General features: G+C 42.9%; 1 protein-coding gene across 1 annotated transcript in view; it reads left to right on the top strand.

Annotated features, from left to right (window-relative positions):
* The window catches only part of SPTBN5 (spectrin beta, non-erythrocytic 5), a 215,039-nt gene that overhangs the window by 76,360 nt on the left and 112,258 nt on the right, over window positions 1-26,421 (top strand). The window contains exons 28-32 of the mRNA XM_060262355.1: window positions 87-266; window positions 2,730-2,933; window positions 3,680-3,829; window positions 18,294-18,398; window positions 19,471-19,656. Of these exons, the coding sequence (XP_060118338.1) occupies window positions 87-266; window positions 2,730-2,933; window positions 3,680-3,829; window positions 18,294-18,398; window positions 19,471-19,656 (825 nt within the window). The remainder of the gene's footprint in view (window positions 1-86; window positions 267-2,729; window positions 2,934-3,679; window positions 3,830-18,293; window positions 18,399-19,470; window positions 19,657-26,421) is intronic.

The raw sequence follows: 26,421 nt of genomic DNA, 5'->3' as shown, positions 1-26,421 counted from the left end.
CATGTGTAATTTGACAGATATGGTGTGAAGCCATCTTTTAAAAGGTTAGGTTACACCCTATATGGCATTCTCCTTACTTTTTCCAGCTGCAAGAATTAATTGACGCTGCTGATGGCGTGCTCAGTCGCTGCTCTGAAAGGCAAGCAGAGGAGATACAAGCAAAACAGCAGGCAGTGGTGGAGAACTGGGAATCCTTGAGATGTAAAGTGGAGCAGCGCAGGAATCAGTTGGAACAAACCTGCAAACTTTTCCACTTTCAAACTGAAGTGAGCATCAGTGTTCCTATTTTAAAAATTAAAGTCATACTTCAGGAACCTATTCCTCATGTTTCAAAGAGTTTCATGGGGTGCAGTAGGAAAAATATAAGTGGCTCAGAACATAATATTGACTTGAAGGTTGCTATGAAGGTTAATGGTCCAGTCTGGACTTTGTATAGGAAGATGAAGCACCCCCCACCTCATCTGCATTTGTTGTTTCCTGCTTGAAGCTTTGTGGTCCAAATCTGCTACATTGCAAAAGGCTGGAAACCATTCAACATAAGGAATTGATCCATCACATATTATAATAAATTATACTTGTGACATAGTACTGAAAAATCAGAATAATGAACAAAGCAATCAACTGTAGCAAACTCCTTTCTCAATATGATTTCTTAAGGGACTTATGACATAGAAATCCAAATTCTTTTGAATTCTTGTGTCCCTTCATTTTTTAAAATTTGTTTGCATCTATAGCCTACTTTTCTCACTGAGACACATTTGCACTGTATCCATAAATTTTATTTCTCATTGTGCTTGCCTTCTAGCATCTCTGCTTCTGAAATTCTCATCCTTGGGATTTCTTTCCAGATTTGGAAGTTCTGAATTTTCTGACATATTTTTTTAAGTGAAATCAGAGCATTCCAGTATATTTTTTTGAATTCTGTAAAGAATGCTGAGCATTTTTGCTGGAACTTTTGTTTGGTTTGTTGGAACTTCTGTTTCCCTGCAAGTCCCTTCACATATTTCCCCCTAAAACTTTGCAAAAAAAAAAAAAGTAATTAAGTATGTAGACACTCTGATGAAGTATGATTTTAGCACATGAAAGCTTACATTCTCAGTAAAACTTTATTGGTCTTAAAGATGCTACTGGACTCCGTTATATAGACATTATTTGGAGGTTTTGATTTTAGCAAAGTACAAGAGTGAGTGTGCACATCATGATGCAACCATACACAGGACCACATCAAGATATGTGTTTAGAGTGTCCTGAAACACAGTAACAGCCCTGATTTACAGGCAAGGGACAATGGGTAACAAGCATGAACATTTTCACATATCACAGAGTGCTTTTTGAATTATGTTCCCAAAAGTACCCTTTGGCTGAATTTGTATGTCACGCTGTAGTTTGCCTCCATGGGCTTGAACATGACTTGTTGTGTGCCCATGTGCTCCCTGGCTCCTCCCTGCTTATGCACAGCATGACTAAGGATTCCTCAGTTCCCTTTGACATAAGGTGTCTAGCTTTTTCAGTTTCAGAGAGCACTGAGGTCAGCCGGGAAAAATAAAATGACTACCCCTGGGCTGAAAGAGATTAAGCTTCAGAACACCCGAGCACAGGCCTTTTCAATCGCGGCCCCTGCCCTATGGAATCAGCTTCCTGAGGAGGTGCGGGCCCTGCGGAACCTTGATCAGTTCCGCAGGGCCTGCAAGACCACCCTCTTCAAGTTAGCATATACGGACTGCTGAATAAGGTTGTTAATCAAGGATCCGCCAACACGGTCCTGTCTAAGGACCTATGTCATTATGTAAATTGTGCAAACTGACAGAAACTAGCGTCAAAAATGCCACCGTCACTGTCAGATTAATTTATAAAAATATAAATATAATTTAATTATATTGACTGGTTTTTAAATGATGTTAAACCTAAAGTTTTATATTTGTTAAATTTAAAGTTTTATATTTATCATTGTATGTTTATGAAATGCTGTTAGCCGCCCTGAGCCTGCCTAGGCGGGGAGGGCGGGATACAAATAAAATTTTATTATTATTATTATTATTATTATTATTATTATTTACTTCCCACAAGATAGGACTCTTAACCTCACACTTAGAATCCTGGGTTCTGGGGAGTAAACAAACTCGGATCCAGCTGGGCACCAGAGTTTGTTTCAAATGAAGTATCCTTACTTGCATTCTGCCTGAAGAGGAAGTGGAGCCCAAAGGCATAGGGGACCAGCTGCATCTGTTTTCATAACAGTAAATGTGATGCCTGGTTGCAGCCTAAGAGCACAGTGGAGGTTATCTTGGTGTACAGTTAACAGCATATTACTCCACGTTGTTTTTTGCAAATCAATTTTGATAATTTTTTGCTTGCTATAATTTTCTATTTGGAATCATAATGACTCTGCTCTCCTTATGTGTGTAAAGTGCTGTCAAGTCACAGCTGACTAATGGGAACCCCAGCAAGGGGCTCCCAAGGCAAGTGAGAAGCAGAGGTGGTTTGCCATTGCCTTCCTCTGCAGACTCTTCCTTGGAGGTCTCCCTTCCAAGTACTGCCCTTGCTTAGCTTCTAAGATCTGATGAGATCGGGCTGTACCATGTTGCCTTCCCTCCCTTGCTCTCTTTATAGACTGTTGTATTTAACTGTTGTTTTGTTTCCAAGTCAAGAGAGAGAGGATTGTGCTGCCTTCATTTGACAAACATAAGCCATCCACCCTGTCCTTCATCTTTTTCTGATTTCATGTCAAGGTACGGTCCTATTATTCCTGGACATCTGAGATCATGAGAGAAATGATGATTATGGAGACTGCTCAAGATGCAACTGCAAGTGGATTGAAGCTGAATCAGCATCAGCAACTTTTGGCAGAGATTGAGGCCCGTTATGAGGTTTATACTCGGGTGCTGCAGCTGGGTCAAGAACTACTCCCAGAAGTGAAAACTGCAACAAAAGATGTATGTTATAACAAGAGAACAATCATATAACAACAAGACTCACTAGTATTTGCATAACCATCCTTCCTACTAGATTAGCCATAATTAGAGAGCAGAAGATACTGTTTAATGTGACACACCTTTTGGAGGGGAAAAATGAGATTAACAGTGCAGTCATACACAGAGTTACTTGAGCAACTCTTCTGAAATCAATGACATTTCATAGACTGGATAGGATTGTGCTGAAAAAACCTTAAATCTTAATTTACCTTAAATCAAAATGTTCAAGAGATCTGTAAATCAAAATGTTCAAGAGAGGACTGGCCTTCGCTGAAGAAAGAAGCTGCTAAGGATAACCGCCACCACAAAAGAACGAATAGCAATAGCACTTTTATTAATTTAATTTAATTGATTGATTGATTTTAAACTTGTCAGAATTTTGAATGCTGGATGTAACTTTGTTTTTATATAATGCTGTTAGCCACCCTGAGCCTGCTCCGGCGGGGAGGGCGGGATACAAATAAAAATTATCTATCTATCTATCTTATGTACTACATACCAAATAGCACCCATCCCCTTCATTAGTTAGTTGCTAACTGATCGACACTTTTCTGGCCCAATTATTTCTTAATGGATTTGTATTGCTTTGTTGCTGATGATTCATTTTTAGCTCTCTAAATTAATTCTTTAATACTAAAAAAAAAAGTTTAAACCACAGCTTATCCCCCACTGTAGATTATTATTGACATCTAGTTTTCCTTTGCCAGATCCACAACACTTTGCAGGGCCTGTTAGAAGAAAAGGGCAAAGTGTACAGCACATGGACACAGAAGAAGGAGTGGTTGGAGAAGGTCCATCTTCAGCAAATGTTTTTCAGAAACTGTGAACACCTAGAAAACATACTGAATTCTCAAGAGGTAAGCATACTGTTGGAGTAAGTCTGGAGAAGGAGCTGGAAGGAGCAGTCTGTGTCTCACACAAACATATTTTTGTTGGAGTTCAGCAATTGATATCTGACCAGACCATCTCATTAACTTCTTAGCATCACGTACCTTTGGTGTATTCAAGTGTGGAGAGCAGGAACCACTCAGAGAATCGAGTGGCAGCTAAGGTTGTGCTTCACTTCGTATGTAATGGAAGCAGCCTTTGCTGAGCTCCTGGAGCTCCTGCTACAAGCACTTTTTGCCTGTCAATTTTGGAGTTTGGACTGTTTACATTAGAATTTCAGTCACTTTAAAATTGTATTTATGAATTGTTGGATTGTAATTTTGGTCACAAATAAGTCTGAAATATGAATATATTTCATATTTTTGAGTAGGTGGCTTTTTTGCTTTATCACAGTATTGTATTGTTGCTGGAACTCCTGGAGAAAGCAAGAAGGAGGGAGTCTCATGGGAATATTGCCAGGGCTATCTACTTTTCTTTTGCTTAGCTTTACAAGTCACAGTCAACTGTACCCTGGTGATAATATTAGGCTGCTTGGACTGCAAAACAAGGCAGAAGTGTGAGAGAGGGTGATTTGCATTCCGGTTTGCCCTAGGGTTGCCAGTTCCTGGTTGGCAAATACTTGGGAATTTGGGGGGTGGAGCCTGGGGAAGGTAGGATTTGATGAGTAGAGCACTCTGCAAAATAAAATGGCATAGAGTCCAGCCTCAAAGAAACCATTCTCTCCAGGTGAACAAATTGCCATCATCTGGAGATCAGTTGTAATTCTGGGAGATCGCCAAGCTAGGAATGGCATTAATCACAAAAATGCAGTTTGGTTTGTAGTCTGTGGGCAAATCACAAACCAAACCATGAGCCCCACAAACTTAATCAGCTCACATATGAATCAAACTGGGTTCATGAGGTTTATGCCCAAAACAGCTGAGCTGCAAGAGCAGCCTGCTCCTGAGGCTCAGTTGCTTTGAGCTCTAAAAAGCTGGGCTGTGGAAGCAGGCTGCCTCCATGGGTCAGCTGTTTCTGATTTAAACAACTGAGCTGTGGACCCCAGAGGCTGCCCAGGAAAGCCCCTTTAAACAGCTCAGCCATGCAAGCAAACTGCCCCCACAGCTCAGCTGTTTCCAATCTAAACAGTTGAGCCGCAGGGGCAGCATGCTCTGCATGGCTGAGCTGTTTAAAGGGGCTTTCTTGGGCAGCTAGCCCCAGTTGCCCTTTGCCAACATCAGTGGGTCAATTTACTTTCTATTCTGCATTTGGACCTGGGTAAGTGGGCTTTCAGCTTTGTTGTTTGCCCTCATTGCTATTTAATTTTTTTTAAAAAAAAAACCTAGACCACTTAAGTTTCTTCCTAAGAGATTGCCTACCTGGTAATAGGACACACTTAGCCCAAATCCTGTCTTAGGTTCAACATTTGGACTATAGACCAAAACAAATTGATCAGCATTTGCTAAAGGAGAAACTAAAAGGGGGTGGGGTTTATTGTTGTGCACATCTAAAAGCAGTTTTTGCCTCAATTGGCTGCTAATCAGAATATTTTAAAAGTATATTGAATGTTGTCAGCCTCCCTGAGTCTGCTTGAGGAGAGAGCGGGATAGAAATTTAAAGTAATAATAAATAAATAAATAAATAAATAAATAAATAAATAAATAATAGTCAAAATGCTGATTTGTTGCTACAAAGGCCTTGTCTCTACTTATGCAAATAAACAACAATTAGATTCAAATATATAAATAGTACAAGTTAAGTCATGAAAATGCTTAAACAGTTTTTGATGTTATTGAGGCAGCTGATGACAATAAGAAGACCTGCCTGCACCTTAACCCCCTGGAAACCTTTGCAGCTCCTCTATCCCATCATAGGCCCAGTTTTTATTATTATTGTTATTATTTATAAAATGTATATCCCACTCTCTCTCTGAAATGGAACTCAAGGCCAAGGATGGGCATGAACCATATTTTTGCAGTTTGGTTTGAACTGAATCACGAACCAATACATTGGTTCACAAACCAAACCAAAATAGTTCATATTGGTTTGTGACAGGACTTTTTTTGTAGAAAAAAGGCCAGCATGAACTCATTTGCATATTAGGCCACACCCTCTGGTGTCACTATTATTTCACATAGGCTTTTTGTAGAAAAAGCCCAGCAGGAACTCATTTACATATTAGGCCACACCTCCTGACACCAAGCCAGCCGGAACTGAGTTCCGGCTCAAAAAAAGCCCTGGTTTGTAAACCTGCTTTCTGCTCCCTGCCACTTTTGGTGGGAAGCAGAAAGCAAAGGTTTAAATGGCTCTGAGCCATTTAATTCCCTGTTTTCTGCTCCCCATGAAAAGAGGCGGGGAGCAGAAGCAGGAGTTTAAAAGGCTTTGAGCCATATCACACACTTTCTGCTCCCCATGAAAAACAATCCATTGCAACTGTTACGTGCAGCTTCGCTGATCTTCCCAGTAATCCCCAAATATAAACAGGATTATTTCTTTTGGATTTTTTTTAGTTTAAAAAAAAATCCTGGTTACCTTTGGGACACTGAAATATACTTAAAAAAACCCTATAAGGTATTTTTCAAGTATTTTATTGACTTGGGTAAATCCAAATGCTCATATGTACTTAGATGGTAAAACACTGTCTTTGTCACTTGAGGACACATGTTTTTCCATAGAAAGCAAAGAATCAGGCCATACTCCCAAATTTCTGACAGAGTTCACCTTAAAATCTCGGGTCCAATCAAGGGTCAGTCGAAGTTGCTGCCCCAGGGGTTTTACCAAGTTCACCCACAAATTTTAACTAATTGTCACACAGTCCTCCTGATAGTCTCAGGAAGCTGATCACAGTGCCTCCCCACCTTCCCCAACCCCCAGATGTGTGATACACAATATGACTGCAGAAGTGTGGGATACATAAAGTTCTGGTAACAATTTGGAGTCTTTTTTTCCCCAGTCAGGAGAAGAAATTCATGCAGTCTCTTAATAAAACTTAAGCTGGGGTGTTAAAATTACTTTCAGCAGGAAGGCTGGTAATTTTGTGTCTCTCAGTTCTGACAGAAAGTGGGATCTTTTAAAAAAGTTCTGGCTGGACCTTGTGTTGTCAGTCTGTTGTTACTGTGATTTGTTGGTGGTATTATTCTTCTGTCAACCATGGCATAAATGTGTGAATAGCTTTCTTTTCTACAGTGAATCCAACCATAGCTCAGCTGTTAATCGTTCTGCATATAAGCCATGCTGCATATACCTTTATTCAGTGTCTACTTCAGCCATGATGAACAGGGAAAGGCATCCAACAGTATTCTGAATAGAACTCTTTCCCATTCGTTCTCGGTGCCAGTGTGACAGGATTGACTTTGTGCCAACAGCTTAGGTTACATCCAAGTTACTTAAGCCTTCGAAGGATTTCAGCAAGGTTTAGTCTAGGATTGCTGTATTCTAAAGTAAATAAGAGCACATATGGAGGGAATTAAGCAAACATCTATCTTTTTTATTGCTGAGTTCTGGTGTGCCATGACTTGGAACAGTTGTAGGAAATTCTTCTAAGACCTGTTAAACAGAGATCTTGCTATTCTGAATGTGGATAGGCAGTGGCTGAGAGAAGCAGAGGAGACCGCAAGTAGTGCTATTTTGCTTTTCAGAACAGCAAAGCATGTTATGAGCTGTTGATTCTAAGGCAATAGATGCTCTGTTGAGGTTAGAAGTTTAATCTTTTTAACCGAAGAAAATGTAATAAGATCAGCATCATCGGTCTTCTCATAACATTTCTGGCTTACTTCTGACTTCTGCCTCATCATTTCTAGCGCAGAGACTCAATGTTTGATCAGTTTTCAGTTTGCCTCCAGTATGCTCGTATCATTTTGCAGACAGGAGAAGTAGTGCTGGTTGCATTTAAGGAGTCCTACATCAAATATGGATTTTAAACTTTTAAAATTACTTTTCACCTTTCCTGCACAATAAGAGAGAATGGAAATTTTCATTTTCAAGAGAAAAAAGATGAAAAGTTTGTTTTAAAACTAGAGTCTTGAAACTTCTACAACTTCGTTTTTTTAGAATTTTTGACTGAAACTGAAGAATGTCATACAAGGACCATCACAGCAACACTCCAGATATACCCATCTACATTTCTACTGTGGAAGTCATGTTGTCTTCCAGTAGACTGACTCCATCACAAGCTTCTAAATCAGCTGTGTGGTGCAGCAATTTCCAGAAGATGCCACAAGCAGAAATTTTGTCAGACTCAGCCTGGTATTTTCCAGCCCATTCATCATCTGCAGAGACCACACAAAGAAGCAACATCTCACCATCTGGGTGTATATCTTCTGCAGTTTACAGTTCAAGGCTGGATATAGTCTTGGCACATACAAGTAAGGAGAAAGGTTTTGGGAAAGACAACAGTTGTGTTAATACTTCTGGCATTAGGTCAACATGCCTCTCTCCTCCACACAACAGTTTCTGCAGTACTGATGCTCCATCACCTATCACCTCTTGTAAGCCACGTTCAGGAAGCTTTTGGAGTGCTTGCCAGTCCTCTACTGATCATTTGGATGCCAAGCAATTTGGAACCTCTTTGCCTTCTACAACTGCTTCAAGAGCTCTACCATGCTGGACATCACGCTTGGATGTTGCTCTGTGTGCCATTCCACCTGTTTCACGATCTCATAGCAAAAACCTGTACACAGCTCTGGGGCCTTGTAGAGCAGAGACAACACAGCATGGCTACAGTCAGTGCAGTGCTCAGCTTTCAGATCTCCATGCTTCTGTAAAGCTGTATATTTCAACTTGCAGTATAGCCGTCAAACCATTTAGAACTGCTTCTCAAGCAAGCAACCATGCTTACTCCAGCCTTTTATTGCCTCAGTTGAAGAAGTTTTCTTCTACATCTTCTGGTTGTCCCACAGAATCCAAGATGCCACATCAAAACATCCCATCAACAGCCCCTAAAGATCTTCACATTACAGAATTCCATGTTGCCTCCACAGCTGGTTCTGTTCTTCCTCAGCAAACAGTCTCCAGAGATATACAGTTATCACCTACATCAGTGTCTAAAAGAGATAATTCTGTTGCCCAAGGGCCAGGCGCAAGTGGACGTTTAGATCCGGATCTAGTTGTCTTTCAGAACAGTCATTCATCTGGCAAAGGTTTTGAGAGAACTTCAAGCTCTGGGATAATTCCATCTCGCCACAATGTTTCCAAAATAACCCTGATACTTGCCACACCTTGGACTACCTTCCCAATTCAAGTGATACGAGAATTCAGGAAAAGTCCAGCACCTTCCATCCTTATCAGGACATCAGGTGCAGATATAGTTAGTCCACCTTTCTACTCTGGTGACATTGGCTCTGGCTTCTCACTGTCCATAAATCCAGTTTGCTGTCCTGAATTGCTGCCTTCACAACAACAACACAGGGCAAATTCAGAGTCAAAACCTTTTCAGGAACCAGGCACTGTCTCAGGGAATACAGGTGAAGATACGCTGGTAACAACTGTGCAGGCTTATGCTACAAATGCAGCATCACACAGAGCTGGTGAGAGTGCATGGTGTCCATCTATCTCTGTAAAAATTGCTTCCTTTGGAACTGGGAGGAAAGTGGTGAAGATTTCCATTCCATTTTAGAGACCTAGGCAAAGTGAACCGTGATATGTCAAGAGAGATTAGTTTTAATACTAGTATTCTGACTGGAATTTCCCCCCGATTATTATTGAGTTTTGTTTTATAAAACAGAACATCAAAATATAATGAAAATAATGAAGAATAACAATATTTTAATTACACCCTCCCTCCTGTATAACCACTCAATTTTCACCAAATGTAAATTCACTAATATTCTGTCCATTGTTTTGCTATGCTAATGTGGTTATTTTTCTCTTGCTGTGAAGGCAGCCAAAAATGCCTTTGCTTTGCTTTCTCAGGTGTTTTGTTCCTTTCTAGTAATTAATGGAAAGTGGAGGCAGATGGTTTGTCTGGATGTGTTTATATCTGTTCCTTGCAATAGATGCCAATTCATCAGTTGTTTCATGAATATTTTTTCAGCTTTCATGTTGAATTACTATGGGTCATAAAAACAAGAGGTTTTGTTTTGTTTGTTTTCAAAATACTACCTGTACCTTTCCCATAAAAACTTCTCCCATAAATTTACATTAAAAATATTGTTGCTTTAAAGCTGGCAGTTGCCAGAAGGGAAACTGTTAGAATCATACCTTCAGTGTTTATTTCCAATCATAAGTTTAAAAAAAAATCTAGGAGATTTCAAAGCAAAAGTTTTAAGTGGGAGGTATTTGATAGGTTGGGGAGGGGAGAAAGGGGGTGATCTTAAATTAAGACAAAGGATGTCATTTCCCTTGGAGCTTGATTTGATTTTTTCCCTACCACATCAGCTTCCTTATTGGTCCCTTGAGCGTGCACCCAGGCTGAGCCTTTCTGAGAAGCACTAGTTCATTTAAGTATCTATCAGTGAAGCTAATGCAGAATGGGAATGGAAAGGTGCTTCTCTCTCTCTCCAAACAAATGCTATGACATAATGTTAAAAAACCCTTTGCATTCTCAAAATTATGCTGTGTAATGTATTCTTAAAACATTAGCTCTTCAGAGTAAGCTGACACTTCAGTAGGAGGAGGAATTTTAAAGCCTCACACACCCTGTGCTAACTTTTAAATTTATTTGAGCAATGCATTCACATTCTTTGGGGGTGGGGCATAAACCAATTTCAGGAAAATCCTCAGGCATTTGATAAATCAGTTCAAAATCCTTTCAAAAGAACCCCAGATGCTAATAAAAGTGCTGTTTCCTCTTTGTTCTTCATGCACTAGTACAGAAGTTTACATTAACCCTCAAAATCCACTTTGTCTGTGAAGCCTTTGGCACAAATTCATTAGTCCAAGAGAAGGCAACATCAGATCATTTTGCATGGCATGCTGGGCTAGTTCACTGACCAAGGGACTGTATTGCACCCCTAAGGCTCTGGCAATGCCACTAGAATCCAGCTTGCTCCCACTATGCATGGCTCAGTACACTCATTTTCTCTCCCCATCCCCTTTTTGCTATCTCACCAACATCCTCACAATACACTACATTTTCTGTGACACTCAGGCTAAAAATGTTGCCTACCCCTGCTTTAGTTCCTTTCATGTACTAAAACTAAACCCGACCACATGTAACTGAATGAATGCCTGTTCTACCTTGTTTATCTGCAGCCACTTTCCTACTCTCCTTCTGCTGTGTTCCTTGTATCAGATTTTAGAGTGTAAGCTCCACAGGGCAAGGTCCTCTTTTCTTGTATTTTGTAAACAGTGCATACACAGTTAGTGGAAAAGAAATAATAGTATTTTGTGCACTTGTTAGAAGCAAATTGATGTGGGGGAGTCAAGTTGATACTATTTTTTTAAACTCTTTAGGGAGGACTGAGACAGGTCTAGAATAAAATAGTATATTCTGTAATTACCTGTTGGATCAGCTTCCCACTCCTAGAGACACAGAATCTTGTGTGAAAAATCTAGCATGGCCACAAGGCTATTCTGGCACATACTCCCAACAAGGTGGGGGGAGGCAGAGCCAGCTGAGCTAACACTATGTGCCTTATGCCTAGCATCAGAGGCAGTGGAGGGAAAGGCTACATAGGGACTAGCTTCTATCTCCACTCTTTATGTAAAAGTTTTCAGTGAAAATGTTTCAGAAATAAATATTTTGTTGATGACAAACATATGACTTAGTGGCTTGGTTCCAACCTAGAATTTTTGTGACACAAGACAGGAGGGTGACTTTTTATCATGTTCCCCTCTCTTGCTGCATTCCAGGCACTCCAAAAATGCTGATCCTGGGAGATGGGGGACCACTTAGAAATAACTTAAGGGGTAAATAACTGAGATCTCCCAAATGAGAGGAAAATTAGTGAAAATCTGCCCCGCATGTCTCAGAATTCTAGGTAGGATCCAAGTCAGTTTTTTAAAATGTACCATTGTAAGCCATTCGCCATATGTATTTGAGGCCTACTCATGTATTAGTTTGTCTGTTTGATAATCTGATGTGGTAATCCTGTCTGTAAACACCTATACTATAATAACTGATGTTCTAAGTGAATATGCACCACCAATCACATCAGCTGCCAAACTTGTGTAGTCAGGATGCAAAGATAAGCTCTCTTTCAGGAAATTGCAATGTGTAAAGCAGCTGTTTACCACAAACTGGGTGTGTATGTGAACACATTCATAATATATGCATGTAAACTGAAAGTCAGTGGGAAACATTAATTATTATATTCTTATCCTTTGGGAAATGTATATGAAGCAGTTGTGTATCTTCTTCACCTAAAATATGGTGAAATGGTGTGCTTTGCCTTCCCCCCTGCACAAAGTTTCCAGCCTCCAAGTGGGGCCTAGAGATTTCCCTCTTTTACAACTAATCTCCAGCTGGCAAAGATCAGTTCCCCTGGAGAAAAGGGCTACTTTGAAGGGTGGACTCTATGGCACTGTACCATGCTTAGGCCCCTTACCTCCCCAAACCCTGCCCTCTCCCAGATCCACCCCCAAAGTCTCCAGGTATTTTCCAACACAGACCTGGCAATCCTATGAACAGCCACATGGAAGATGAGCAAGGAGGTAATTTTAATGGACAAACCCATGTGGGGTTGGAAAGAGAAACACACTCTTCCTTCTGCATCCTGAATTCAAACTGGGACCCCAAGCAGCTATTGTTGCATTTCTTTAAAAAACATCCAGGATCTGTTTTGGCTTATATTCAGGCAAACATAAACTGAAAAAATTCTATTTATAGAAAAATATTATATTAGATATTATAATTAACACTAATTGCAACAGTTTATTGCTGGGTACCTTAAGGGTGTTATCCCCCCACACACACACATAGGAGCTGGGGATCCCCTGCCCTCAGCAGCCATTTTCCACTACCACTTAGAGCAGCAGTGGAAGAAAAATAAAACTGGCAGTTGCCTGACTGTTATTTCTGGGTTTTCCTGGAATTGGCCTAATGCCATTGTCCAATGGCCACCCCACCCTCCATGTCTCTGTCCCCTCAGTATACCACTGGTTACCAGACAGCCTGGAAACCCTAGGAAACCTGCAGAACTTCTGACCTATCAAGCCCAACGCTGCCTGAGAGCTACCAGAAAATCGGGAAATTTGTGCTGCTTTATGCTGTGACAACAAAAACAGGGAAATTGTCCAAAGCTGCCAGGCCACAATACATCCTTGATGGGTAGTCTAGTGGGTTGCTATTACTGCTAACATAAAATAGCACTGATCTAATGCTTTGTTATAACTGCATTCAGTGTAGGCTTGCCAATCCCCAGGTCCCAGCAGGGGTTCTCTCGCTTTCCCAGGATCATTCGCTCTCCCAGTCAGCTGGCCAGCGGGGGAAGCCCCGCCCCCACAGCCACCATGTGCCTTTCCACCTCCAGAGGCTTCAGACTCCACTTGGAAAGGCTTCCTCTTGGGATAGTGTGTCTGTGTCTTTAAGGCTGTGGGGACAGGGGTGCAGGCAGAACAACCTGGCTGCTCCCAGTGGCTGTGAAAGCAGCCCAGACCCTCCGTTGGTTGCACAGTCTTTTCAGAGGTTGTTTGCATAGGAAAGGTAAACCTGAACCTTTGGTTGCTCTGTGTTACTTTTAAGAAGTTGGAAGTTCAGCAACTCGTGAGTAGAGATGCCAATCCTTAGATGGGAGCCGGTGCTCCCCTGCTTGGAGTCGTCAGAAACAGGCGGGGGGGAGGGAAATGTCCGCTGGGCACTTCATTATTCCCTATGGGGATTGATTCCCATAGGGTATAATGGAGAATTGATCTGGGGGTATCTGGGGCTCTGGAGGGCTGTTTTATGAAGTAGAGGTACCAAATTTTCATCATAGCATCTGATGACTCTCCTCAAAATGCTCTCCAAGTTTCAAAAAGATTGGACAAGGGGGTCCAATTCTGAGCCTCAAAAGAAGGTGCTCCTATCCTTCACTATTTTCTAATGTAGGGAAGGTATTTAAAAGGTGTGCTGTTCCTTTAAATATGATGGCCAGAACTCCCTTTGGAGTTCAATTGTGCTTGTCACAACTTTGTTTATGACTCCACCCCCAAAGTCTCCCAGCTCTACCCCCAGAGTCCCCAGATATTTCTTGAATTGGACTTGGCAACCCTAATTTCAGTTATGGACAGTCAGAACCATTAGCTGTTTAATAGCAGAGGCTTTACCACTTTCTCAGCAACATTTAAAATTCCACAAAAGTCTATTGTTGGCAGCAGTTTAGATTGTTGAGGTAAACCTGCACTGTTTCTCCTCTTTATGCCAGTGGTTTCCTCTTTGAACTCTTGTAAAACTCGAATTTAAAATAAAGACTAATTAAAGGGCAAGCTTCAAAGTATAGACGCAGTATACTTGGAACTACATTCGTTTTGAAGAAAGAAAATTGGAGTTTTGAAACCAGAGCTGACATTTTGCATGGATTTTCAGAGTTAAATGTTTACAAAAAGGGCATTCACATCAAATATACTTAGCATAGTTTTCCCCTTTAAAATGCATGCAAAGTGGTGTCCCAGTCCTTTTCCAACCATGATTTGTGGGTATTTAAACTAGACACCCAAATTAAAAACGATATTACTGAACACACTTAAAATCTATAACACCAGATATGCATGTACTGGCTATATACTTCGGCATCATGCCCAGGCACAAAAACATCTCATATGAAGCTGCTGCCCTGCAAATGGGTAAAATGAGCAGCTGCCTATTACTAAGCATTCTCTGTTGTAACTCCCACCTGGAGAAATATCCTACCTGATGAGTCTAAGAAATCTCTCACAATGTTATCATTATATAGAATGTTCAAAGCAGAACTTTTCAGGAAGACATTTCTATGAAGGGAATATTTTCTTAGTTTTAAATATTTGTTGAAACATTGTAATTTCTTCTTGGGTTTTAATTTTTTAAATCTTTCTTTACTCTCTATAAGGCAGATGACTTGTAGATAAAGTCAACAGATAAATAAGTGATCCAGAGAGAGCTGAGGTACTTCACAGACTAACTGATTTTTAAAGACATTAGCATTTCATCTAATGCATGAGGATGACTAACAAGGTAATAAAGAGTCCTTCCTAGGGCAAAATACATCAAAGAGAATATATTACAACAAAACAAGTTAAACCTTAGAATAGTTGATCTATATGTAGCCCCAGTTTGCTGGAACTTTTTAAAGACAAAATTCATACCCTACTGTTCTGCCTGCACACATCAAGGCAGCTACCAAATAAAATATCATAATAAACCACATTTTAAAACCACTAAAAGAGCCAGTTTGGTGTAGTGGTTAAGTGCGCAGACTCTTATCTGGGAGAACCGGGTTTGATTCCCCACTCCTCCACTTGCACCTGCTGGAATGGCCTTGGGTCAGCCATAGCTTTCATAGGAGTTGTCCTTGAAAGAGCTGTAAGAGCTCTCTTAGCCCCACCTACCTTGCAGGATGTCTGTTGTGGGAAGGAAGATAAGGGAGATTGTGACCGCTCTGAGACTCTGAGATTCAAAGAATAGGGCAGGATATAAATCCAATATCTTCTTCTTCTAAAATCAACCAAACCCCTCTACATTATTAAGACAATTAAAGTCCAGAGCTAAAATACAGACAGACATAAAAACAACAGTTAAGAAATTGGGCAGGAAAAGGTGTTCATTGAAGAAATGCCAGACAAAATTTAAAAAGGAAGATGGCAACAGAAGGGCACAGACAAATCTCCGTGTGTGAGATCAAAGCAAGAATACCAAATATTTGCTACACATGAAAAAGAGAAATAGTTACTTGTCATATGTGGTAACCATTCATAATCTTAAACTCAGTCCTGAGAAATAATGTTACATTTGTTAACAAGTTCTCATCTAGTCACTTCTTGTTCCAGCTGTCTCGAGTATTTATTTCTAATTAAAAGGTTAAAATATTCTGAAGATGTGATAGAAATAAAGTCTTTTGGTTTCACTTCCCTATTTAAAACAATTACCAATTTCACACATAGCTTACCACGTGGTCACGTTCCTGTTCTCTGTGCAGCGTCCATCGGATTTCCCACTATCTGCGCCAGAGAACATAAGAACATAAGAGAAGCCATGTTAGATCAGGCCAATGGCCCATCCAGTCCAACACTCTGTGTCACACAGTGGCAAAATTTTATATATATATATATATATATATATATATATACACACACATATACATATACACACACACACACTGTGGCTAATAGCCACTGATGGACCTCTGCTCCATATTTTTATCTAAACCCCTCTTGAAGGTGGCTATGCTTGTGGCCGCCACCACTTCCTGTGGCAGTGAAATCCACATGTTAATCACCGTTTGGGTGAAGAAGTACTTCCTTTTATCCGTTTTAACCTGTCTGCTCAGCAATTTCATCGAATGCCCATGAGTTACAGGAAGTGTCATGGCTTTTGCATAGCAAACAAACTGCTAAAACCCAGTTTACGTTTGCTACGCAAAAGCCACGGCACTTCCTGTAACTCCGGCGCAGATAGTAGGAAATCCGACGAACGCTGCTCAGAGAACAGGAACATAACCACGGGGTAAGCTGTGTGCAAAATTGGTCAATATTTTTAATGTCTGTTACTCCTGGAAGTTAACTGTTTAAAGCTGGCACTGGAAATATTGCTACAAATGGCTTTATAATGGTTCTTCCCTTCACCTATGCTATACCACAGGGATCCCCAGTCTGTTGCCCAGCATCACTTTCCCAGGCATCTACCACATGATTCAGGAAAGTAAAAATGGCCATTGTGAAGGCTGCCTTAATACAAATAAAAGGGCTTTTCTCCTGGATTCTCCCCGCTACTCACTGGAGAAGGAGCTGGGCATCCATCCATATCGCTCTCTCTCTCTCTCTGCCCCTCCTGGCACCCCGAGTGTTTGTCCAATTTATTCCTTCCCTACCTTTGAGGAGGAGCTTGACTTCCTTAAACATGATGCTGAGGACAGAGAGAAAAAAAGAGAAAGATGACAGAGACAGTAAGTCACTGGGATTTAATACTCTGCCACCATTGGGCTGTTGTGTGTAGTTTGTGTGTGTGAACACACGTGAAGCTACCTTATACTGAATCAGAACATTGATTCATCAAGGTCAGTATTGTCTTCTCAGATTGGCAGTGGCTCACCTGATCTTTTTATCTGGAGATGCCAGGGTTTGAAAATTGTACCTTCTACGTGCCAAGCAGATGTTCTATCACTGAGCCATAGCTCCACCCCCAAGTGTGTTTTATCTTCATTTTCAACCCTCTTTGTGTATGTTTATGTATATGCATTATCCTCCTTTGGTTTTCTGTGTGTGTGTTATCTCCTTTCTCCTGTTAGTCGTCGTCTTCTGTTTGCATGTTATTCCACCACCACCCCTTGGATTTCTATATGTGTGTACATAAGTGTGCATGCATAGCACTGCTTACCATGGCAGCCAATTTGTAGTGGCACCTGCCCCACAGTCTCAGAATTCAAAACATATCTGCAGGCTTGAAAATGCAAACCCTTGTTTGGTCTGCTTCCTGCTTCTCTTCCAAATCTCACTCCCCAAAAAGGAGAACATGCCCTCCATATGCCATCTCTGTAGTCAACCAATCGCAATAGGTGATGCTACTCAGTACACTGTGGTTTCTACATTTCTATGTCACAACAATCCTCTTTTATTGTAAATTGTAGTGAACAACCAGCTACAAACCCTAGTTTTAGTCTGTTTGCTGCCAGCCAGCAAGCCCAATCTCTTGTTGTGCCATGTGCATTTGGACATCACAATTTATTAGAGTTAGATAAATCCAGTATTTATAAACTAAGAAGTTTATAAATTTGTATAAGTTTGTAAAATTATAAAGTTATAAATTTGTATAAGTTTGTAAAATAAAATTCTAACTTAGAGTAATATATTGAAAGTTCTTTTTTAAAGGGGAAGTATTCAAATGTTTCAGTAAGGTCTCCACAGATCAGACCAGATATTCAGATCTGTAGAACAGATTATGTAATCTATTCAACACATAGAAGCATAAAACTGGAAGGCAGTTCAAGGACTATTCATCTAGTCCAATCCCCTTCACAGTGAAGGAATTTTACAACTACCCATACACACTCCCTCAGTGACTCCTGCTCTAGAAGAAGGCAAAACACGCCCAGGATCCCTGGACCAATCTGGCCTGGCCTGGAGTACATCATGTACTCTTAAGAGAATGTGCCTCCATAGGATTCTAGAATCCTTTGAAGTTTTGATTTTCACTATCTCAAGGCAATTAAAAATATGACTTAATAACTCCCAAGTTATCTGTAACCATCTTTTATGTTAAGATGAATGATCTATGCTAAGATTTTATGTAGATAATTCATTTTATAGGTGTTTGTTCTGCTTCTGAATGGCCTGTGAGTCATAATAAAAACTGAGTGACTGATTGAAATACCAATCCTGACCCAAAGTGATTCCAATTTGTCATAGATGTATTTGAAAAACAGTGACTTCAGGAATACATGGGATGAGGTAGAAAAGCAGATCAGGAAACACGAAGCTTTTGAGAAACTTCTGGATTCCCATGATGAAAAGGTAAAACACATACAATCCTATATCCAGTTATTTTATGTAATAAGGAAATACAGTCTTATTCCTAAAAGCTGCTGTTTGGACATACTAACACCACTGGGGAAAGTGCTGAGAGAAATAAGTAAAACAAAAAGTCTAGGATGTTATCTGGAAAATATAGCATACAGATGTGCCCTGGCAGCACTATCCTGAAATGTAAGGACTGATTCTCAGAATCATTTTAAGCCATATTTTTTTAGTGAATCTTTTTTAGTGAATTTGAGGGGTCCCTCCTTAGGTGAAATGCCCAAAGTGGGGGCGGGGGGGGGGGGAGAGTTCTGGTAATTCCTTGAAGGGAGGATGCCTCAAATTCTAACACAAGATTTCACTTAGACAAAGTTCTGAGTAGGGATGGGCACAGAACACAAAAATGGTGGTTCGTTGGTGTGCCTGAATCAGTTGTTCGGTTCATTCCATTTTTTTAATTTTCTGAACAAATTGTGGTTAGTTGGTTTGTTTGGTTCAGGAGGGCTAGAAAGTGCTGGCATGCCATAAATGTGCCCAATGTGAGGATGTCACCTGAAGTGACGCTATTGCACCGGGCACATTTGCAGGGGCAACTTGCCTAGCACAATAGCATCACTTCCTGGTGATGTCATCATGCTACGCACATCACAGCGCACAAGGAGGATCCCTCACTGATAAAGATACAAATGAATCACCCAAAACCCAAGCTACTTTGTTTTATGAGTTGCGCATAGTGCAAATACCTGAACCGATTTGGAATAAACCACAAATCAGCTATTTTAGTCACGAATCCATCCCTAGTTCTGAGTGGGGGTTTGCATGTCATAGAACAGAGGCATACCAATAATACCATCACACAATAATCTGCCTGAGGAGAATGGGCAGCCTCAAATTCTCCAAGCTTCTGACCCCCTCAAATTCCATCATATTTTTTAATCCAAACATGCTGCTGTAAAGTTTCTTTTACATTGGCATTTGCCTCCAGAACGTGCAGAATTTAAATACTGCATTGGTTATCTACATATATCAAAGGTGCACAGCCATGATTTCAGATATGTTTGCTTTTCAGGAATTGTCTCTTCAGGAGCAGGCAAGTAAACTACAACAGAACAGAGAACTGGAAGGAGCATCGGTCCAGCACAAACTCAATAATATAATAAAAAGGAGAAGATACCTCAAAGAACTCTCCTTTAAAAAGCGAGAAAAACTGCAGACAGCCCTTCTGACAGCCATCTTCTACCAGAATCTAGCTGAGGTGAGGTCACCTTCTACCAAACTGGATTAGAGTTTGGCAAATTAAGTTTCAATCTGTTCAGAGTTAATTTGAAATTAATTCTGTTTGGCAAAATCCTTTCTCACTGGAGTAGCTATATCTGCAAACCCTTCCTATGAATAGAAAAAGATCCTGTTTCAAAGGCTAATTGGGTTAATCGGTGTAATAAAGGAACTGCTGTTGTTGGCATTCTTTTGAACCCCCCGTTGGAATAAAGAGGCTGACACAGAAATATTGGGAAAAATGGGCCACTTTATTAACTACAACTTAATACGGCAAGGTAAAACAGCTATAGGACAAGCCCTGGTGTCTTCCACCGACCCCGCCAAGTCCAACAATGGGCGAGCCACCCTACCCCAGCACAAGCCAAACGAATGTGGCTAGTGCCGGGCTGGCAGACCACAAATGCCCTCCCCTTAAGCTTCAGCCCCGATCACCAGAAAGAGGCGACTAAGGGGGAGGCATGAATACGATCCGCATTATAAGACATTGAGCCGTAAAGCCCATCTGCCATTCCTGCGGATCGACTGCACTAAACAGGTGCAGAGGCCTGGGTCCTCACCAACAGGGAATAACCCCTTGCTCCTTCCGCCACCGCCAATGCCAAGCCTCTGCTTAGGCATTCGCGCCCCCCAGGCGGCCCAGAGCCGCCCGAAGAGCTTGCCGCAAGTCGCTCAAAAAGGCCCAGTTCCTGAGATCAGACAGATGGACCCCATCTGGCCGATATAACTCCCTCCTATCCACCCTAATTCCAGGGTGGGGAAGGAAGGTACCCAGACCCCCTTCCAGGGCCTTCCTCGGTGCCCAATTCACCTTCTTTCTGGCCTGCTCGATCCCTGCAGGATCCCAAGCGGCATGCCAGACTATCTGTGGCAAAATGGCAGACCAGATGAAGCGAACTCCTGGCCACCTCCGCAGAATGGCCCGAAGATCCGCCACTGCCTGCAAAGACAAGGCTCTCCCCTTCGTCAAACCCAGATCATTCCCCCCAAGGTGAATGATGAGTATGTGAGGTGGCAGACCAACCCTTCCAGAAAACAGCAAAGGCAGAAGCCCAGGCCAACGTAGCCCCCTTCGCCCTTGCCATTCCACCAGAGCCCACTCGCTCAGCCCCAACTGTGAGCCAACTGGCGATCGTCTGGCAAAGTGAGCTGCCCTGAATATCATACTGTGCCCGTAAATGAGGATCCGCAGCCTCCCTTGGCGAGACACAGCACCTGTAATGAAACAACAGTCAAACAACTGTAACAAAACCACATAACATGCTAACAAGGGGCCCCTTTAGAGAAACAACCATGGACGCACATAGGCGCGATAAGCAATGACCCACCCTTTGGACAACCGGCCCTGGGTAACCCATCGCTGCCGCAGTCGATGCAGCCCCGATCCGGAAGGAATGGGTCCCAACCTTAAAGTTTCCCAGCCCTAGCTTTTCCAATGCTCGTGCCGTCACTGCCCAGAATTGATACTTGGTAAGGGGGGGGGGCTGCATGGCAGAAAAATGGCCCTTTGGCGCTTCCTCGTACAGCCACGTAAAGCTTGCACCGGGCATAAACCCTCTTCATGACAGGGACCAATCTCCACCATGGTGCCCTTTTGCCTTTGATCCGTTTTGGATCGCCAGACCCGCAAGAACACATGCTCGTCCTTAAACGTTACATCGCCACACTGCAATGCAACATCGGACTGGTCCTTCTGAAACAGCGATACTAGCTCAGAAACCCTTAAGGCGCCGAAGAATGCAGTGAGTGCAGCTGCGTGAAACAATGCAACTTCATAATCAGAACTGCACACCTCTGTCCAAACTCCACCTAGCCCTCTAAGTATGGAAGGGGAAATGGGCTGACGGGCGTCCGCCCGTGCCCCCCGCTCCCTGGACCAACCTTCCAACACCTTTTTTACCCTGAAATCATCTGCAGTCGAAGGGTGCCCTTGCACCTTACTGTTAAACGCTAAGGCGGCTAACTGACCCCGAATGGATTTCACTGCTATTCCCCTGCTTTTCTGATGCATGCAAAACTGTATAAGGTGTAATACTGGGATGGGCCAGCAGTCTCCCAGCCCAGCAGAACTCCAGAACACCCTAAACTGTAGGGCAGCGCGTTCGTAAGCTTTCCGGGTACCTGGGGCCAATGCTAAAAGGATTGCCCTACTGGCTTCTGCCTGCTAAGCTACCACAGGTCCCGAGGAATCCGAAATGGCTGAGGATCGGCCTCCAGGGCCAACTGACAAAAGCGCTCCATCTATTGGCAAGACAGAGCGTCCACCACCCCGTTATTAACCCCAGGCACATGTTTAGCTAAAAACAAAATATTTAATCGAAGGCAACGCAGCGTAAAAACCCTAACTAAGTTCATCACAGGAATAGACTTAGAAGACAAGGAGTTGATGACGTGCACAACTGCCAAGTTGTCACACCAAAAATACACAACTTGGTTGGCTAACTGCTCCCCCCATATGCAGACTGCTACCACAATCAGAAAAAATTCCAAGAAAGTCAAATTCCTGCAAATGCCACTGGCTTGCCAATTTTCCGGCCACCACTCAGCACACCAGTGCCCTCTAAATAAAACTCCAAAACCAATAGAACCTGTGGCATCTGAAGATATCTGGTCAGCTTCGACCTTCATATCCTCCCGCCAAAAAGATACCCCATTGAATGACTCCAAGAATTTTTCCCAAACCTCCAAATCACAATGCATACTAGCCATTATGTGCACTCTGTGATGAGGCAAGCACAGGGAACCCATGGCATCACAAAGGCACCGAAGGAATGCCCTTCCCAGTGCCACCACTCTACAGGCAAAATTAAGATGCCCCACAAGTTGTTGCAACTCCAAAAGCGACACCTTACATTTCCGCTTTAATGTTGCTAACCTAGCCCTAAGCTGCTGTACCTTCTCAGCGGGCAACCATGAAGCCTGCTGGCAAGTATCCAACTTGATACCCAAAAATGTTAGCTAAGTAGCGGAACCCTCAGTCTTTTTGTGTGCCAGGGGCACCCCAAGCTCATCCGCCAGCTTCATAAAGCGCTCCAGTAGCTTGGCGCAACGCCCCGTGCCAGCAGCGCCCACAAACAAAAAATCATCTAAATAATGAACAATCTCACTGCGCCCTGACCTATCCTTCAACAGCCATTCCAAAAATGAACTGAACCGTTCAAAGGCGGCACAAGATACAGAACACCCCATCGGTAATGCTCTATCCATATAATATTTTCCTTCGAACTTGAACCCCAACAATTCGAAATCCTCAGGGTGCACTGGTGAAAGCCGAAAGGCCGACTTGATGTCACATTTGGCCATCTCCGCACCAATATCACACCCACGAACCACTCTGACTGCCTGGTCAAAAGAAGTATATCTAACAGAACAAAGGGAATAGGGAATTCCATCATTCACCGACCCCCCACTGGGATATGAAATGTGATGGATCAACCTATATTCCCCTGCTGTCTTCTTGGGAACCACCCCCAATGGGGAGACCCTCAAACATGGAACAGGAGGAGCCTCGAAAGGACCAATAACTTGCCCTTCAGTACATTCCTTCGCTATTTTTGCCTGAACAACAAGCTCCATTCCCACTATGGAACGGAGATTGGATGCCTCACAGGGTGCCCTAGGCCCCTGATATGGGATACGAAATCCCCTGCTAAACCCTTCCCACAAATAGACTCTGTCAGCGACCCGGGGATAATCTACCAGGAAACGCTTAAGAACCCTCAGTCGAATGGGACTGGGACCCTTTACCAGGAGCTTGCGAATTGCCCCCTCCACCGAGGCGCTTTGTCCCTCCTTTCTGTTTGGCCTTACTGCAAGCCAAAAATGCATGGGACCCGCCACACAATGGGCATTCATGCCGGAACTTGCATGCTTTCTGCGATCAAACTCCCTGTGACATGAACTCCCAACATAACAACCGGGGTTGAACCAGCTGACCCGCCGTGGAGCGGGCTGTTGAGGTGCCAGTCTGCTTATGCACTAAATGCCCACTATCAGCCCTATCCACTAAATTAGGCTTAGCCGGGGCCATCAACTGCAACCACAACTGTTGATTAATTTGGTCCCACAGCAACAATGGATTAATCGCGCTCTCATTCGAAAAGTCTCGTCATATTGTAACCAGGCGGCACCCGCAAAATTGGTATACGTCCTATATATGATGTTGCAATATTGAAACAAAGGCGCAGTATGACTTGGCTGTGCCCTTGCAATCACTCATGCGTGAATGAGAAAACCCGGGAGCCAATTGGCCTAGGTCCTATCAACCTTCCTACGCCTGAGCTTCTCCCTCTCCTTTTCATCCATTTCTTCCTTAGTTTTCTTTTCCAATTCTCTGTACAATAGACTAAATACGTCAACATATTCACCCCTCAAAATTTTTTCCTGCATCGCGGGGATCAGGTGATCCCCCAAAGGTATTGCCGAGTCTCCAAAAGGGAGAGCCAAAAAGGGGACTGACCCATATGGGTTAGGGGGATAACCCCAGGGATTACAAGGGACACTAGGCCACCCCAAAGGTTGACCCATCGCCATCTGCGCACCCCAGGGCAATACTCCCGCCGCCATAGGCACCGACGGCGACCCCTGAGCAGCCTCAGACTCCGCAGCTGCCGAAGGTGGCTGGCACAATCCAGACGAGGCACCCTGACTCCGTCCCAAAGCAAGACTTCCTGAAGCCCAAGATGGCCCCGCTTGAGCTGGAAAACCCCAATTTACACCATGCTGCCCTGAAGTATACGCCGGCCCCATCCCACTGGGCCCTGGCAATACACTGGGACCCCATGATCCCCAAGGCCATGCAGTGTGATATTGTGTGAGTGCCCTCATACCTTCCAAAGCTGCCGGCGGCATCGCCACCACCACAGGCTGGGCTGGCTGTTGTCCATCATCGCCGACTTCCAGCTTCACTACATCGTCACTCAACCCCATCTCTTTGTTTGAACTATCTTCCTGGCTCCGGTCAGGCGTCTTCCTGGAGTCCGCACTATCCTGCAAAGCAGAAAGCCTTGTCAGCACCTCTCGCTCAAATGTAAGAGTCCCCGACCGCCCAGTAGCACTATGCCGCCCAGGCCAAACAGTAAGCGTCCCGAACGCGCCCCTCTCCCTCTCCAGTATGCTTAGCTGCTCAATTATGGCCTGCCTCATACCAGCGCTATGTAACTGCTCGTCCCCCAGGGGCCCAGGATGAGCACGCTTTCTCTGGTCCTTTGCAGGCTGTTTGCCCTTGGAAGGGCCCTGCCCCTTCTTTGGGCCCATTGATACTACTTAAAAGCCTGCCAAACAATTACCGCAAAGGTGTGAGGTGGTGAGGGGGGGGGGTAAAAGTAATAAAGCCGTACCCCTCCCTTACTAATGAACAAACCACCCCACCAGTACAGTCCAACAATGTCCTATAAGGACGAGGGGGGGGGGGGGGTTGGAGGATAAAGCCACCCACTGCTCAAGCTTCCCCTTGGGCCAAAATCAACGATGCAAGGCCGCGCCCCCCCCCTCTCAGCATCCCGCTCTCCCAACAAGCACAGTACAACTTTCCCCTTTCTATGATGCCGCGCGTGCTCCATCGTCACCCGACAGCTCCACTGCCATCCGAATGCCTGGGGCCAGACACGGAAGAAGCAGCCCCCACCCTCACACTCTCGGCCGAAAGCAGCAACGTGCCTCCATTCTTGGCCAAGAGCTTCAGCAAAATGCAGAGCAGTGGGCAGGCCAAGGCTAAATAGAGCCACAGCCACACCTCCGAAGCACCTGGATGCCCGGGAAAAACAGGGATGACTCAGCCTGCATCCATCCGGGGATGCAAAGAACGGCCCCGCGGCACATAGCCGCTACACGGCCCAGCCAGGGTGGGGCCAAATTTTTTTGTAAAAATAATTTTTATTATTCTACAACATATTATATCACTATTTCAGTTACTTCTCTCAAATAAAAGTCAATATGTTGCTTCACATTTCCACCTCCCCTCCTCCCTTTCAAGACTTTCCCAGTGTTACTTACAATATAAAAGCAATAAAGATAATTTAACATTTAAAAACAACTGTTTAAAAAGAAAAAAGGAACTTATACTTCTTTATGGTTATTACCTCATTCGATTAATGATCCAATATATTACTAAATTAAGTCATATTATCTATCTTATAATCTTTTAAGAAAGAGCAAAATATTTTCTCATACTCTCATTTTAACTATCATTCTTGTCTCAGTAAATTAAAAATAGCTGATAAACAAGTTATCCATTATCAAATATCACCAAGTGTCCTTTCACTCTCCAATGTTCTTCCACATAGTTCTGAAACTTTCGCCATTCATTATTAAATTTTTCCATATCAAGTTCCTTTAGTGTTCTTGTTAATTTGTCCATTTCACTCCAGTGCATAATTTTCATAACCCAGTCCCATTTTTCTGGAATTTTATTTTGCTTCCACAACTGCGCATACAATGTCCGTGCAGCTGAAAGCATGTACCAAAGTAATGTTCTGTCTTGCTTCAGAAAATGTCCTATTTGTAATCCCAACAAAAAGATTTCTGGTGCCTTCTTCACTTTGTATCCCAAAATCTTTGACATTTCTTGCTGGATCATTTGCCAATATTGTACAGCCCTTTCACAAGTCCACCACATATGGTAGAAGGACCCTTCATGTTTTTTACATTTCCAACATCGATCAGACATCTGATTATTTGTTTTCGACAGTTTTTTTGTGTGTCATATACCATCTATACAACATTTTGTAACAGTTTTCTTTTATGT

Source organism: Heteronotia binoei, chromosome 21, assembly GCF_032191835.1.
Source record: "Heteronotia binoei isolate CCM8104 ecotype False Entrance Well chromosome 21, APGP_CSIRO_Hbin_v1, whole genome shotgun sequence".
NCBI lineage: Eukaryota > Metazoa > Chordata > Lepidosauria > Squamata > Gekkonidae > Heteronotia > Heteronotia binoei.
Note: the sequence above shows the minus strand (reverse complement) of the source record. Positions and strands in the feature narration are given on the sequence as shown.